Here is a 15,579-nt window from a genome sequence, read left to right as displayed (position 1 = left end):
TTGCCCTTTTGACTCGCCTTTTCTATTCCCTGTTGTAACCTGTGGTCTACCTCCTAGCCACTGTTGGGATACCTGTATATACCTGCCATCAGGGTCCTTTACCCTTGCAGTTTCTTAATTCGATTCACAAGGATCTAACATCTGATCCTATGTCACATCCTTCCACCGATTTGATGCCATTCTTTACCAGCAGAGTCACACCACCCCCTCTGCCTACCTTCCTATCCCTCTGATACAATGTGTAACCTTGGACATTCAGCTCCCAACTACAACCGTCCTTCAGCCACGATTCAGTGTTGGCCACAACTTCATATCTGGCAACCTGTAATAGTGCAACAAGATCATCCACCGTATTTCTGATACTGCATGCATTGAGATACAACACCTTGAGTACTGTATTTGCTACTTTTTAATTTTGCATCCCTAATGTACTGATACTCGCCCTGTTGGCTGTGACTAAGTCCCATCACCTGCTTGCCCTTCCTGACAGTCTGAATGCACGCTACCTTTACTTTTTTAAAACCATCCATCCTGCGTCCCATCACTCCGGTTCCCACTCCCCCTGCAGAGTTAGTTAAAATCTTCCCCACAGCCCGAACAAACTTGCCCGAGAGAGTATTTGTCCCACTCGGGTTCAGGTGAAACCCATCACTTTTGAACAGGTCATATCTCCCCAGAAGAGATCCCAATGATCCAAGAATATGAAGCCCTGCCCCCTGCACTAGCTTCTCAGCCACACATTTACCTGCCAAATCATCCTGTTTCTACCCTCACTGGTGTGTGGCACAGGCAACAATCCAGAAATTTCTACCCTAGAGGTCTTGCATCTCAGCCTTCTATCTAGCTCTCTAAATTTTCTTTTCAGGACTACTTTGCTTTTCCTTCCTATGCCATTGGTACCAATATGTACCAAGACATCTGGCTGCTCTCCCTCCCTCTCCAGAATGTTGTGGATGCAATTTGGGATGTCCCTGACCCTGGCACCTGGGAGGCAACATACCATCTGGGTGTCCTGTTCACATCGACAGAATCTCTGTCTGTTCTTCTTACTATTGAATCATCTATCACTATCGCTCCCTTCTCTCTCTTTCCACTCTGCACCACGGACCCATGTTAACCTTATTTATATACCCACAGACTTGGCCTCCTCTGCAGTGTATTGTAGAGCATTCCACAGATTCACTATCCTAGCAAAAAAAATCCCTCCTTGCCCCTGTTTTAAAACGTTGCCCCTCAATTTTATAGCTGTACTTTTTAGTTCTGGATAACCCTACCATAGGAAATGTCGTCTTCATGTCCACCCTGTCTCATTATTGCAAGATTCAGTAGGTTTCAATGAGATCCCTCTGCATTCTTCTAAGCTTCAGTGTGTACAGGCCCAAAGCTGTCAAATGCTCCTTGTGTGTTAACCCCTTCATTACCAGAACCATTGGAGTGAACCACCTCTGGATCCTCTCCAATGCCAACACAATCTTTCTGAGATATGGGGCCCAAAACTGTTGACAATACTCCAAGTGCGGACTGGCTAGTATCTCATAAAGGCTTATTATTGTATCTTTGCTTTCATATTTCCCTCAAAAATAAATGCCAACTTCGCATTTGCCTCCTTTACCACAGACTCAACCTGTAAATTAACCTCCTGGAAGTCTTGCACAAGGACCCTGAAGTCCCTCTGCACCTCCGTTTCAACTTTCTCCCCATTGAGATAATCCGCACTATTGTTCCTTTCCCAGCACTGTGTTCCACCTGCCACTTTTTGCCCATTCTTCTAATTTGTCCAAGTCCTGCTGCAATCACATTGCTTCCTCAGCACCACCCCTCCCTCCACCTATCTTTGTATCATCTGTAAACTTTGCCACAAAGCTATCAATTCCATTATCTAAATCATTGACAAACAATGTGAAAAGTAGTCCCAATATTGACCCCCTGCGGAACACCACTAGTCACTGGCAGCCAACCAGAAAAGGACCCTTTTCCACTTGCTGCCTCCTGCCTATCAGCCATTCTGATATCCATGTCAATATCTTTCCTGTAACACCATCAAATTTTATCTTGTTAAGCAGCCTCGTGTGGCACCTTATCAAACGCCTTCTGAAAATCCAAGTAAATGACATTCACTGCCTCTCCTTTGTCCACCCTGCTTGTTACTTCCTCGAAGAACTCTAACAGATTTGTCAGGCAAGATGTCCCTTTACAGAAATCATCCTGGCTTTGATTTATTTATCATTAGTCTCCAAGAACACAGAAACCTCATCCTTAATAATAGACTCCAACACTTTCCCAGTCACTGAGGTTAGGCTAACTGATCTATAATTTCCTTTCTTCTGCCTTTCTCCCTTCATAAACAGTGGAGTGATGTTTGCAATCTTCCAGTCCTGAGACTATGCCAGAATCAAGTGTTTCTTGAAAGATTATGACCAAGCATCTGTTATCTCTTCAGCAATCTATCTAACTCTCATTTCAAGAGACTATAAGTAGGATAGATAAAGGGTTTGCAGTGGATGTTGTATATTTGGACTTTCAGAAGGCCTTTGACAAGATGCTACGCATGACACTGCTTACCAAGTGAAGAGCCCATGGTATTATAGGAAAGTTACTAACACATTTAGGTGTTGGCTGATAGGTAGGAGGCAGTGAGTAGGAATAAAAGGATCATTTTCTGATTGATGCCAGTGACTAGTGTTGCTGCATAGGGTCGGTGTTGGGACCACTTTTTATGCTGTATATAAATGATTTAGATGATGGAATAGATGGCTTTGTTGCCAAGTCTGCAGATAATACAAATATTGGTGGAGGGGTCAGTAGTGTTGAGGAAATGGGTAGGATGCGGAAGGATTTAGACAGATTAGGAGAATGGCTAAGAAAGTGGCAAATTAAATGCAATGTTGACAAATACATGGTCATTTACTTTGGTGGTAGAAATAAATGTGTGGACTATTTTCTAAATGAGGAGGAAATCCAGGAATCTGAGATGCAGAGGGATTTGGGAATCCTTGTGCAGAACACCCTGAAAGTTAACTTGCAGGTAGAGTCGGTGGTGAGGAAGGTAAATGCCATGTTAGCATTCATTTCAAGAGGTATAGAATACAAGAGTAGGGATGTGATGCTGAGGCTTTATAATGCACTGGTGAGGCCTCACCTTGAGTATTGAACAGTTTTAGGCTCCTCACCTTAGAAAAGATGTGCCAACATTGGAAAGGGTCCAGAGGAGGTTTACAAGGACGATTCCAGGAATGGAAGGGCTATCATACGGGGAATTTTGATGGGTCTATACTCACTGGAATTCAGAAGGATTGGGTGGGGGGGGGGGGAGAATCTCATTGAAACCTTTTGAATGTTGAAAGGCCTAAACAGAGTAGATGTGGAAAGGATGTTTCCCATAGTGGGAGAGTCTACGACAAGGGCGCACAGCCTCAGGATAGAGGGGTGTTCATTTAAAACAGATACAGAGAAATTCCTTTAGCCAAAGGGTGGTGAATTCGTGTAATTTGTCACGTGCAGCGGTGGAGGCCAGGTCGTTGAGTGTATTTAAGGCAGAGATTGATAGTTTCTTGATTGGACATGGCGTCAAAGGTTACGGGGAGAAAGCCGAGAACTTGGGTTGAGGAGGAGATAAATGATCATCCATGATTGAATGGCAGAGCAGACTTGATGGGCCAGATGGCCTAATTTTGCTCCAATGTGATTTTAATTATCTGTCTCTTGTAGCCTTGGGGGGGGGGGGGGGAAGTGTTGTTACTACCTCCTTGTAGCTCCTGTCTATCACTGCTTCACTTTCCCTAACAAGCTGATGGTCTTTGAGCTGCAGCTTCAGTTCCCTAACACGGTTTCTAAGGAGTTGCATCTCGATGCAGATGTGGCCATTGCAGAGGCTGGTAGTCTCCTGGAAATAGTCATAGTCATACTTTATTGATCCTGGGGGAAATTGGTTTTTGTTACAGTTGTACCCACCATAAATAATAGTAATAAAACCATGAATAGTTAAATAGTAATATGTAAATTATGCCAGGAAATAAGTCCAGGACCAGCCTATTGGCTCGGTGTCTGACCCTCCAAGGGAGGAGTTGTAAGTTTGATGGCCACAGGCAGGAATGACTTCCTATGACGCTCTGTGTTGCATCTCGGTGGAATGAGTCTCTAGCTGAATGTACTCCTGTGCCCACCCAGTACATTATGTAGTGGATGGGAGACATTGGACAGTATCCTCTTTTCAGACACCACTGTCAGAGAGTCCAGTTCCATCCCCACAACATCACTGGCCTTACGAATGAGTTTGATGGTTCTGTTGGTGTCTGCTACCCTCAGCCTGCTGCCCCAGCACACAACAGCAAACATGATAGCACTGGCCACCACAGACTCGTAGAACATCCTCAGCATCGTCCAGCAGATGTTAAAGGACCTCAGTCTCCTCAGGAAATAGAGACAGCTCTGACCCTTCTTGTAGACAGCCTCAGTGTTCTTTGACCAGTCCAGTTTATTGTCAATATGTATCCCCAGGTATTTGTAATCCTCCACCATGTCCACCCTGACCCCCTGGATGGAAACAGGGGTCACCGGTACCTTAGCTCTCCTCAGGTCTACCACCAGCTCCTTATTCTTTTTCACATTAAGCTGCAGATAATTCTGCTCACACCATGTGACAAAGTTTCCTACCGTAGCCCTGTACTCAGCCTCATCTCCCTTGCTGATGCATCCAACCATGGCAGAGTCATCAGAAAACTTCTGAAGATGACAAGACTCTGTGCAGTAGTTGAAGTCCGAGGTGTAAATGGTGAAGAGAAAGGGAGACAAGACAGTCCCCTGTGGAGCCCCAGTGCTGCTGATCACTCTGTTGGACACACAGTGTTGCAAGCACACGTACTGTGGTCTGCCGGTCAGGTAATCAAGAATCCATGATACCAGGGAAGCATCCACCTGCATCGCTGTCAGCTTCCTCCCCAGCAGAGCAGGGCAGATGGTGTTGAATGCACTGGAGAAGTCAAAAAACATGACCCTCACAGTGCTCGCTGTCTTGTCCAGGTGGGCGTAGACAACACCTGACACCCACAATAGAAAAGACTCTGCAGCCATACCCCCTGTTCTCTCAGGAATTAAATAAGAAAAAGATGTGTATCAGTCAGTAACCCTTTGAAAGGTTATGGGGAGAAGGCAGGAGAAAGGTCTAATCTTAGTGGTAGCATTAAGAGGGAAATAAGTCTCTGAAAGAGAAGTTGAAGAGCCAAGTTGTGTTCAGGGAAGTGGGTCTAGCTGGTTTACGCTTGCATTCAATGGGCCCATCAATAACATGGCATAACAGTTGCTCTACAGGTTCTGCAAGAATAAAACCCATTTTAAAAATTGCATTAGATTTGGACAAAACCGAATATTCAAATAGCACTTGTAAGTATGATGCTTAACAATGATAATTGCCTACACTTGTAAGTTATTTCTCCCATAAAAGGGCAAGAGTTGCATGTATCACCAGCTTCCCAAGTATCAAATTAGTGAGGACTAATCAGGTCTACTTAACAATAACTTTATGAATATTTTCAATACTGATTCATTCATCTCTCAATCTGGTGTTGAAGTACAAAATGCAAGTGAAGATTCTGTGGATGAATATTGGAATAAAGTCGGTGCGAAACCCAAGTCAGCTACTCAGTCACTTGATGATGCAGAGTACGGTAAGAAGACATTTACCTTTTAATATGGCTATAGATTTCATTTATGCATGACCTAATTTAAGCTGATTTTGCATTTTTGGTGACTGAGTTCATTGATCTCAGAGATAATCCAATTAGAGCAGCAGCAGGTGATACTGGGATAGGAGTGAAAGATGTCAGTGAAATATGAAAAGCAGGACCTCGAGGGTGGTAATCTCAGGATTGCTACCTGTGCTAGGTGCCAGTGAGGGTAGGAATAGGATGCTCTGGAGGTTGAACAAGTGGCTAAGGAACTGGTGTAGGGGGCAGGGTTTCAGATTTCGGGATCATTGGGACCTCTTCTGGGTCAGGTGGGACCTGTACAAGAGAGACGGGTTACACTTGAACTACAGGGGGACCAATATCCTTTCAGGGAGGTTTGTTAATGCTATTGGGGAGGCTTTAAACTAGATTTGCAGGGGGATGGGAACCACAGTACCAGAGCTGACAGTGTGGCTGGGGTGAAAATAAATGATGTTAAAAGTTTAAGCAAATCCGCTGATAGAAAGGTTGTGAGTGGTGGTAAAAATCTTCTGAGGTGTATATATTTCAATGCTAGGAGTATTGTTGGGAAGGCGGATGAGTTGAGGGCATGGATTGACACGTGGAATTATGACGTTGTAACAATTAGTGAAACTTGGCTACAGGAGGGGCAGGACTGGCAGCTTAATATTCCAGGGTTCCGATGTTTCAGATGTGATCGAGGCAGAGGAATGAAAGGTGGGGGAGTGGCATTGCTTGTTAGGGAAAATATTACAGCAGTGCTCAGGCAGGACAGATTAGAGGGCTTGTCTACTGAGTCCTTGTGGGTGGAGCTGAGAAACAGGAAAGGTATGGCCACATTAGTGGGATTGTATTACAGACCACCCAATAGTCAAAGAGAATTGGAAGTGCAAATCTGCAGAGAGAGATAGCAGGCAACTGCAGGAAACATAAAGTTGTGGTGGTAGGGGATTTTAATTTTCCATACATTGATTGGGACTCCCATACTGTTAGGGGTCTAGATGGTTTAGAGTTTGTAAAATGTGTTCAGGAAAGTTTTCTAAATCAATATATAGAGGGACCAACTAGAGGGGATGCAACATTGGATCTCCTGTTAGGAAACGAGTTAGGACAAGTGACGGAAGTCTGTGTAGGGGAGCACTTTGGTTCCAGTGATCATAACACCATTAGTTTCAACTTGATCATGGACAAGGATAGATCTGGTCCTAGGGTTGAGGTTCTGAACTGGAAGAAGGTCAAATTTGAAGAAATGAGAAAGGATCTAAAAAGTGTGGATTGGGACAGGTTGTTCTCTGGCATGGATGTGATCGGTAGGTGGGAAGCCTTCAAAGCAGAAATTTTGAGAGTGCAGAATTTGTATGTTCCTGTCAGGATTAAAGGCAAGGTGAATAGGAATAAGGAACCTTGGTTCTCAAGCGATATTGCAACTTTGATAAAGAAGAGGAGGGAGTTGTATGACGTGTATAGGAAGCAGGGAGTAAATAAGGTGCTTGAGGAGTATAAGAAGTGCAAGAAAATACTTAAAGAAATCAGGAGGGCTAAAAGAAGACATGAGGTTGCCTTGGCAGTCAAAGTGAAGGATAATCCAAAGAGCTTTTACAGGTATATTAAGAGCAAAAGGATTGTAAGGGATAAAATTGATCCTCTTGAAGATCAGAGTGGTCGGCTATGTGTGGAACCAAAGGAAATGGGGGAGATCTTAAATAGGTTTTTTGCGTCTGTGTTTACTAAGGAAACTGGCATGAAGTCTATGGAATTAAGGGAAACAAGTAGTGAGATCATGGAAACTGTACAGATTGAAAAGGAGGAGGTGCTTGCTGTCTTGAGGAAAAATAAAGTGGATAAATCCCCAGGACCTGACAGGGTGTTCCCTCGGACCTTGAAGGAGACTAGTGCTGAAATTGCAGGGGCCCTGGCAGAAATATTTAAAATGTCGCTGTCTACAGGTGAGGTGCCGGAAGATTGGAGAGTGGCTCTTGTTGTTCCATTGTTTAAAAAAGGATCGAAAAGTAATCCGGGAAATTATAGGCTAGTAAGTTTAACGTTGGTAGTAGGTAAGTTATTGGAGGGAGTACTAAGAGACAGAATCTACAAGCATTTGGATAGACAGGGACTTATTAGGGAGAGTCAACATGGCTTTGTGCGTGGTAGGTCATGTTTGAACAATCTATTGGAGTTTTTCAAGGAGGTTACCAGGAAAGTGGATGAAGGGAAGGCAGTGGATATTGTCTTCATGGACTTCAGTAAGGCCTTTGACAAAGTCCCGCATGGGAGGTTAGTTAGGAAAATTCAGTTGCTAGGTATACATGGAGAGGTGGTAAATTGGATTAGACATTGGCTCGATGGAAGAAGCCAGAGAGTGGTGGTAGAGAATTGCTTCTCTGAGTGGAGGCCTGTGACTAGTGGTGTGCCACAGGGATCAGTGCTGGGTCCATTGTTATTTGTCATCTATATTAATGATCTGGATGATAATGTGGTAAATTGGATCAGCAAATTTGCTGATGATACAAAGATTGGAGGTGTAGACAGTGAGGAAGGTTTTCAGAGCCTGCAGAGGGACTTGGACCAGCTGGAAAAATGGGCTTAAAAAATGGCAGATGGAGTTTAATACTGACAAGTGTGAGGTATTGCACGTTGGAAGGACAAACCAAGGTAGAACATACAGGGTTAATGGTAAGGCGCTGAGGAGTGCAGTGGAACAGAGGGATCTGGGAATACAGATACAAAATTCCCTAAAAGTGTCGTCACAGGTAGATAGGGTCGTAAAGAGAGCTTTTGATACATTGGCCTTTATTAATCGAAGTATTGAGTATAAGAGCTGGAATGTTATGATGAGGTTGTATAAGACATTGGTGAGGCCGAATCTGGAGTATTGTGTTCAGTTTTGGTCACCAAATTACAGGAAGGATATAAATAAGGTTGAAAGAGTGCAGAGAAGGTTTACAAGGATGTTGCCGGGACTTGAGAAACTCAGTTACAGAGAAAGGTTGAATAGGTTGGGACTTTATTCCCTGGAGTGTAGAAGAATGAGGGGAGATTTGATAGAGGTATATAAAATTATGATGGGTATAGATAGAGTGAATGCAAGCAGGCTTTTTCCACTGAGGCAGGGGGAGAAAAAAAACCAGAGGACATGGATTTAGGGTGAGGGGGGGAAAGTTTAAAGGGAACATTAGGGGGGGCTTCACACAGAGTGGTGGGAGTATGGAATGAGTTGCCAGAGGAGGTGGTAAATGCGGGTTCTTTTTTAACATTTAAGAATAAATTGGACAGATACATGGATGGGAGGTGTATGGAGGGATATGGTCCGTGTGCAGGTCAGTGGGACTAGGCAGAAAATGGTTTGGCACAGCCAAGAAGGGCCAAAAGACCTGTTTCTGTGCTGTAGTTTCTATGGTTTCTATACTCCTATGTAAGCAAGACAAGCTGGATTTCAAAGGCCTTGGCTGCTTGTATTTCAATACTGTGTGGTTCTTGTTGACATAGTCTTCTGCCATTCGCAGAGAGAACTGCAAGACTAAACTTCAATAGCTATGCATATTCATAACTTCAGCCCTGGGGAAAACAGACCAGACAATCACAAGTGTGGTAGAAGTACTAGAGGAGAAAACGGACTTCAGGCTTGAAGCATCAACTCCACACCACTGTTTAGATCTGTTTAGATTGCTTTGAGCTATAATGCAATATGACATTTAAGAAAATTGGCATACTTTTTAGCATCTTTGACTGAGTTAATTCTAGCTGGATGCTGATTGATTCCATCGGTAGGGAAACCTGCAGATTTGGTATGACAATGTAAAAGCTGCGAAGTGTATTGGCTGGTGTACTGTAAGATCACCTACATTGACATTTTAAGAATAATTTTGGACCTGATAGAAGGTTGAATTCTACCCACCAGGGAGATTTCTATCTCTTCTATCCCAGCAGCTGGTGCCACTCTATGTGGATTCTCCCCTGCAAATTAACAAGCCAGGCCTGCTTATGCATTTGTTTGGAATGGAGAGCTTTGTATAGAAAGCATGAACACAGAACATAGAAATCTGCAGCACATTACAGGCCCTTCGGCCCACAATATGTGCCAACCATGCAGCCTACTCTAGAAACTGCCTTGAATTTCCCTAGCGCATCGCCCTCTATTTTTCCAAACTCCATGTACCCATCTAAGAGGCTCTTAAAAGACCCTACTGTATCAGTTTCCTCCACCACCAGCAATGCATTCCATGCACCCACCACTCTGTGGATAAACCTGTTCCTGACATCTCCTTGGTATCTATGATCTGATTAGGACAACAAAGTACGGATATTGAAGTTCCCCTGAAAGTTTAATATCATTTAATGATAAACTCAAAATTCAGTTTTGTTAGTGTTTGCTGCTGTTTGGAGAGGATGTTGGGTCAAATATTTGACACCATGCTATACCAGCAAGCGTGTATCAGCACTTTAACTGCACTTTGGATCGATACTTTATTGATCCCCAAAGAAATTGGTGTCACAGTAGCATTACAAATGCACAGATAGACAAATATTAGAAGAGATGTAAGAAAGAGTGAAAAAATAAGTAAACTTAAAAAAAAAATAAGATGCACAAAGTTTCCAAGTTCACACTGATAATATGGTAGTGCAAGAATTACCAAAATATGATGCAGTATTGGGCGCACAATCACACTGTCCATTTAAGCAGTGATGGTCGTGTTGCACAGGGTGTGTTAAACAGCTAAATGGAGACAAAGGAGTAATGGTGGATGTCATTTACTTGAATTTTCAGAAGGCATTTGATAAGGTGCCACACGACGATGCTTAAGATAAAATCCTATGGCGTTACAGGAAAGATGCTGGCATGGATAGCAGAATGGCTGATAAGCAGGAGGCAGCGAGTAGGAATAAAGATTCCCTTTTCTGGTTGGCTGCCTGTGACTACTGATGTTTCTTGGGGGTTAGCGTTGGGACTGCTACTTTTCAGTTTGTAAATGATTATTTTAGATAATAGAATTGACGGCTTTGCGGCAAGGTTTGTAGATGATACCAAGATAGGTGGAGGGGTAGGTAGGGCTGAGGAAGCAATGCAATTCCAGCTGGACTTGGACTAAATGGAAGAATGGACAAACAAGTGGCAGATGGAATAGAGTGTTGGGAAATGTACAATAATTCATTTTGGTAAAAGGAACAATAGTGTGGATTATTATCTAAATGGGGAGAAGGTTCAAACATCAGAGGTGCGGAGGGACTTGGGAATCTGGCAAGACTCCCAGAAGGTTAATTTACAGGTTGAGTCTGTGGTAAAGAAGTCAAATGCAATGTTGGCATTTATTTCAATGGGAGTAGAATATAAAAACAAGGAAGTGATGCTGCACCTTTATAAGATACTGGTCAGGCCGCACTTGGAATATTGTCAACAGTTTTGGGTCCCTAATCTCAAAGGATGTGTTTTTGGAGCTTTTGGCAGCTTTGGTCTATGCCTATTGGAATTTAGGAGAATGCAGTGGCGTCTTATTGAAACCTACCGAATGTTGAAAGGAGTAGATAATGTGGATTTGACAGGATTTTTCCTATGGTGGGGGTATCCGGAACTAGAGCACAGCCTGAAAATTGAGGGCTGACCTTTTAGAACAGAGGTTAGGAGGAAATTTTTTAGCCAGTAGGTAGTGAATCTGTGGAATGCTCTGCCACAGACCGCTGTGGAGGCAAAGTCTGTGGGTATATTTAAAGCAAAACTTGAGTTTCCTGATTGGTCAGGGCATCAAAGGCTATGCCAAGAAAGCAGGTGTATGGGGTTGAGTGGGATCCGGGATCATCCATGATGAAATGGCAGAGCAGACTCTATGGACTGAATGACCTAATTCTGCTTCTGTCTTGTGGTTCAAGTCTGTCATTCAGGAGCACCCCCAGGTAATTGTAGGTCCTCACCAGCTCCATGTTCTCACCATTAAAAGTAACAGGGAGCCTTGCAGCTTTGCCTTCCTAAAGTCCATCACCATCTCCTTTGTCATACTGATGTTGATCTGCAGATGATTCAACTTGCACCATTTGATAAAGACCTCCACCAGGGTCCTGTATGCATCCTCCTGTCCTCCCTTTATACACCCAATTATTGCTGACTCAGAGAATTTCTGCAAATGATATGATTCTGTTGTACCTAAAGTCCAAGATGAACAGGAAGGGAGCCAATACAGTCCCTACTGGGACCCCAGTGCTGCTTATAGTGATATCTGACACACAGTTCTGAAGCTGCACAAATTGCGGTCTGCCAGTCAAGTAGTTGGGAAGTGCCAACCTGCATTGAACAGAGCTTTCTCCCCAGCAATGAGGGCAGTATGGTATTGACCAAGTGGGAGTAGGCTCTAGATGTAGGTGCTAAACCAGGTTTGAAACTTGACACCATTTTGGAATCTCTTAGTATTTGAAACTATATTGCTAAAGTTTCAGTGCTGGTCCTCAACTGGATCTACTGACTTGGATCAGAATCAGCTTTATCATTTTCTTGTGATGTGGAACTTCATTTATTGAGTTTTAAACTTTGGTAGTGCAGTCACTCGAGTACAATGTTCTCTACAGGAACTGCTATTAATAGGCACTCGGGTGGCTGTAGAAGCCAGTCTTTGATCTGCGTTCTGGTGCGGTGTGGGAAAGAGTAGATGGTGGCTATGGTTTGTGGTTGGGTCTTTTGGTTGTTCAGTCTCTTCTTTCACAGCTGGCCTTGGTATTTTGTAGAATAGCAGCAAATTTGTAGAACAGAATATTGACAAGGATGTTGCTGGGACTTGACACCTGAGATGTAGAGTAAATTTGAATGAGATTCTGCAAACGCTACTCCAGTCCTGACCTGCTTTCCTCCAGCATTTTGTTATATAGGGAAAGGCTGAATAAGGTAGGACCTTAGTTCAGGTTTAATTATCATTCAACCATACATGAATACCCATGAATACAGCTGAATGAAAGTGTTCCACTGGGGTCAAGGTATAAAACAGTACCAAAAGTCATAGACAGCACAAAGCATATAAGATAGAAAGTAAACAGTCACATGTATTCCAAGTCCAGACAACATATCCTGTAAATTGATGGTGCATGACATTATCAAGAACAAGCAGTTCTGAGCAGTCTGCATTTCACTTGTCACCAGCTGTTCATTTCACTGATCAAACACTGGATGGTAGTACTGATGGGAGCGGTCAGCACCCCTCCCCATCTCTTCCCCCCCCCCCTCCCAAACGGGTATGGTTGCCATCTTACCATCTCCGGCATCGCCTCCCTTGGACTGCAGCAATAAGCAAGCCTGCAGTTTGAGGCCTGAGGCCTAGTCCTCCCTACAAGCAAGGCCATGCAGCTCCTCTGTCTCGTCAATAAACCAAGGGGACGGACTTGCAGCATCTTGCATCACAAATATGCAACAGGGTCTTGCGATCACAGGTGAATCATCCAGGATACCCTATCGCTGTTAGACGACCCACTGGACTCGCACACTGACTTCAGTGCAATTTTGTAGTAGGCAGTAACAGGGTTCACACCGTCCAGCTCTTCTGCCAATGAGCAGTTCGCTGATGGGGTAGACTGCAGTACCTGAAGTTCTTAATGCCCAGCATTGTCTTGCGATCATAATGATCTGTTAAACAGATAAAAACACCTTTGGTTGGCCCCCAAGAAGTCGCTGCGTCCGAACATGCTGCCATCTTACTGGAAGACTTTATTCCTATAGCATAGGAGAATGAAGGGAAATTGACTATAGGTAGAGAAAACTGAAAGTGTTCAAAGGAGATTCACAAAATTGATTCTGGACATGGAGGGGTCATCATATGAGTGTTTGATGGCTGTGCCTCCACTCACTGGGATTCAGAAGAATGGCGGTGTGGGGGGGGGGAATGAACTTATTGAAACACAACAAATAACCTCTGATAGTGATTCTGGAGAGGGTGTTTCCTTGGTGGGAGAGTCAAAGACCAGAGGGCACAACCTCAGAATACAGCGATCTCCATTTAGAATGGAGATGAGGAATTTCTTTGGCTAAAGAGCGGTGAATCTGGAATTTGTTGCCACAGGTGGCCGTGGAGGCAAAGTCGTGGGGTATATTTAAGGCAGAGGTTGATGGATCTTGATTAGTCAGGGTATGAAGGGATATGGGGAGAAGGCAGGAGACTGGGGCTGAGAAGGAAAATGGATCAGCCATGTTGAAAAGATGAAGCAGACACACAGAACACATTAACTTGATGGACTAAATGGCCTAATTCTGCTCCTAAATCTTAGGGAGACTTTAATGAAGTATCAAAGAGTTCTTTCCTCAATTCTTGCTGTTCCCCTTAAAACAGTATGTCATTAACACATTTGATTGTCACAATTGGGTGCCTTCACTCATTTACACCTTGCAACTCTAAAACTGAACTTGCACAAAGTTGATTGTGGTTTCTATCTCTGGGCTCTGCGTTTGACTTTTGACAAGATAATTAATTTTTGGTTAAAAACCTGGAACTCTGTGCCACACCAGTGGTTTTTTTTAATAAAAAAACCTGCCACTTTTTTGCTAGGAATAGGAAAGGTTCAGAAATGAGTTTATTGTCACTGACGTGTGGTGTGAAATTTGTTTTGTGGCAGTATTGGAGTGTAATACATAAAACTATACAAAAGTATAAATGGTACAAGGAGAAAAATATGAGGTGATGTTCAAAGACCATTTAGTAATCTGATGGCAGAAGTTGTTCCTGAATTGTTGACTGTGCAAATAGAACTAGATTGAATGGGTTTCTTGATCAGTATGAATCAGTTGGACAAAAGGCCTGTTTCTGTGCTCTAACTATGTAACTTGGGATAGTTAATTAAACAATGACAAAGCCTGTGAGTTCACCATACTTCTATTTTAAGTAGTGCCTATTTAGCATTGTGCAGGTGACAATTGAAGTTGTATATTGATGTATTTTGTTTCTGTACAGAGAAACTGGAAGAAGTAAAATCCAGCTGCAAATCAGTCCCTCGGAAGAGAGCTGCTCCGAAACTGAATGAAATGGATTTCTGGGATTTATCAGATTTACATGGGCTTCAAGGTGATCAACTAGTGACCTACCATTAAATGTGCAAGTGTCACAATTCAAGGGGATAATAATCGTGATTTGATATGCCGAGTTATTTTCTACTTGAGAATATGCACTAGTACTTGTCAAAGTACAAATACCTTGACACATCAATTACTTCAACCCATCACTGGAAACTACTTTTTTTAAAAAAAAAAGCTGAATCTTAGTGAAAATGCTGGAGTATAAAGTTTGACACTTTGAACCTTGACTTTCTTTCCTTGTACTTTTAGGAAATGTACTGAGGAGAGGGAGGACTAAAAGTGCCAAGAAGGTTGCACCTTTATACCAGGTCAACAAACAGCACTCGGATACAATTCAAAAATACTCCAATTATTGGAAATGTCTTCACAATGTGGAATGATGAAACACTTATAAATAAACTGGTGCAAAAGCAGTACATACTGTTCTGATTGTTCTGTTTAAATTTCTAGCCTTTTTAAATTTTATATTCAAAATTGAAATATGTAAATCTGAGTTTATAGAATCTTGTGGCACAGAAACAGTTTTCACCTCCTGGAATACAGCAACAACTTGATTTTTCCAAAATTACCTGCATATTGAAATCCTCCACAACTATTGTAACATTGCGCTTTTGGCATGCATTTTCCACCTTCCATTGTAATTTGTAGGCCACATCCTCACTGTTTGGGGGTCAGTATACAACTCTCATCAGGGTCTTTTTACCCTTGCAGTTCCTTAGCTCCACTGACAACAATTCTTCACCTTTTGATCCTATGTCAGCTTTCTAATAATTTAATTTCTTTTTAAAAATGGAACCACCCCATCCTCTCTGCCAGTCATTTTGATACAATGTGTATCCTTGGGCGATAAGCTCCCAG

At 42.9% G+C, this 15,579-nt stretch overlaps 1 protein-coding gene across 4 annotated transcripts in view; it reads left to right on the top strand.

Moving 5' to 3' along the window:
* Positions 1–15,131, top strand: part of LOC134343845 (uncharacterized) — a 68,240-nt gene extending 53,109 nt beyond the window's left edge. For all 4 annotated transcript variants that reach the window (XM_063042642.1, XM_063042632.1, XM_063042653.1 and 1 more), the window contains 3 exons: positions 5,568–5,663; positions 14,600–14,710; positions 14,971–15,131. In XM_063042642.1, the coding sequence (XP_062898712.1) occupies positions 5,568–5,663; positions 14,600–14,710; positions 14,971–15,101 (338 nt within the window). In that variant the 3' untranslated portion in view covers positions 15,102–15,131. The remainder of the gene's footprint in view (positions 1–5,567; positions 5,664–14,599; positions 14,711–14,970) is intronic.
* Positions 15,132–15,579: the final 448 nt, after the last annotated feature.

This window comes from Mobula hypostoma, chromosome 1 (genome assembly GCF_963921235.1).
Source record: "Mobula hypostoma chromosome 1, sMobHyp1.1, whole genome shotgun sequence".
Classification (NCBI taxonomy): Eukaryota; Metazoa; Chordata; class Chondrichthyes; order Myliobatiformes; family Myliobatidae; genus Mobula; species Mobula hypostoma.
This window is presented reverse-complemented; position numbering and strand designations above follow the sequence as displayed.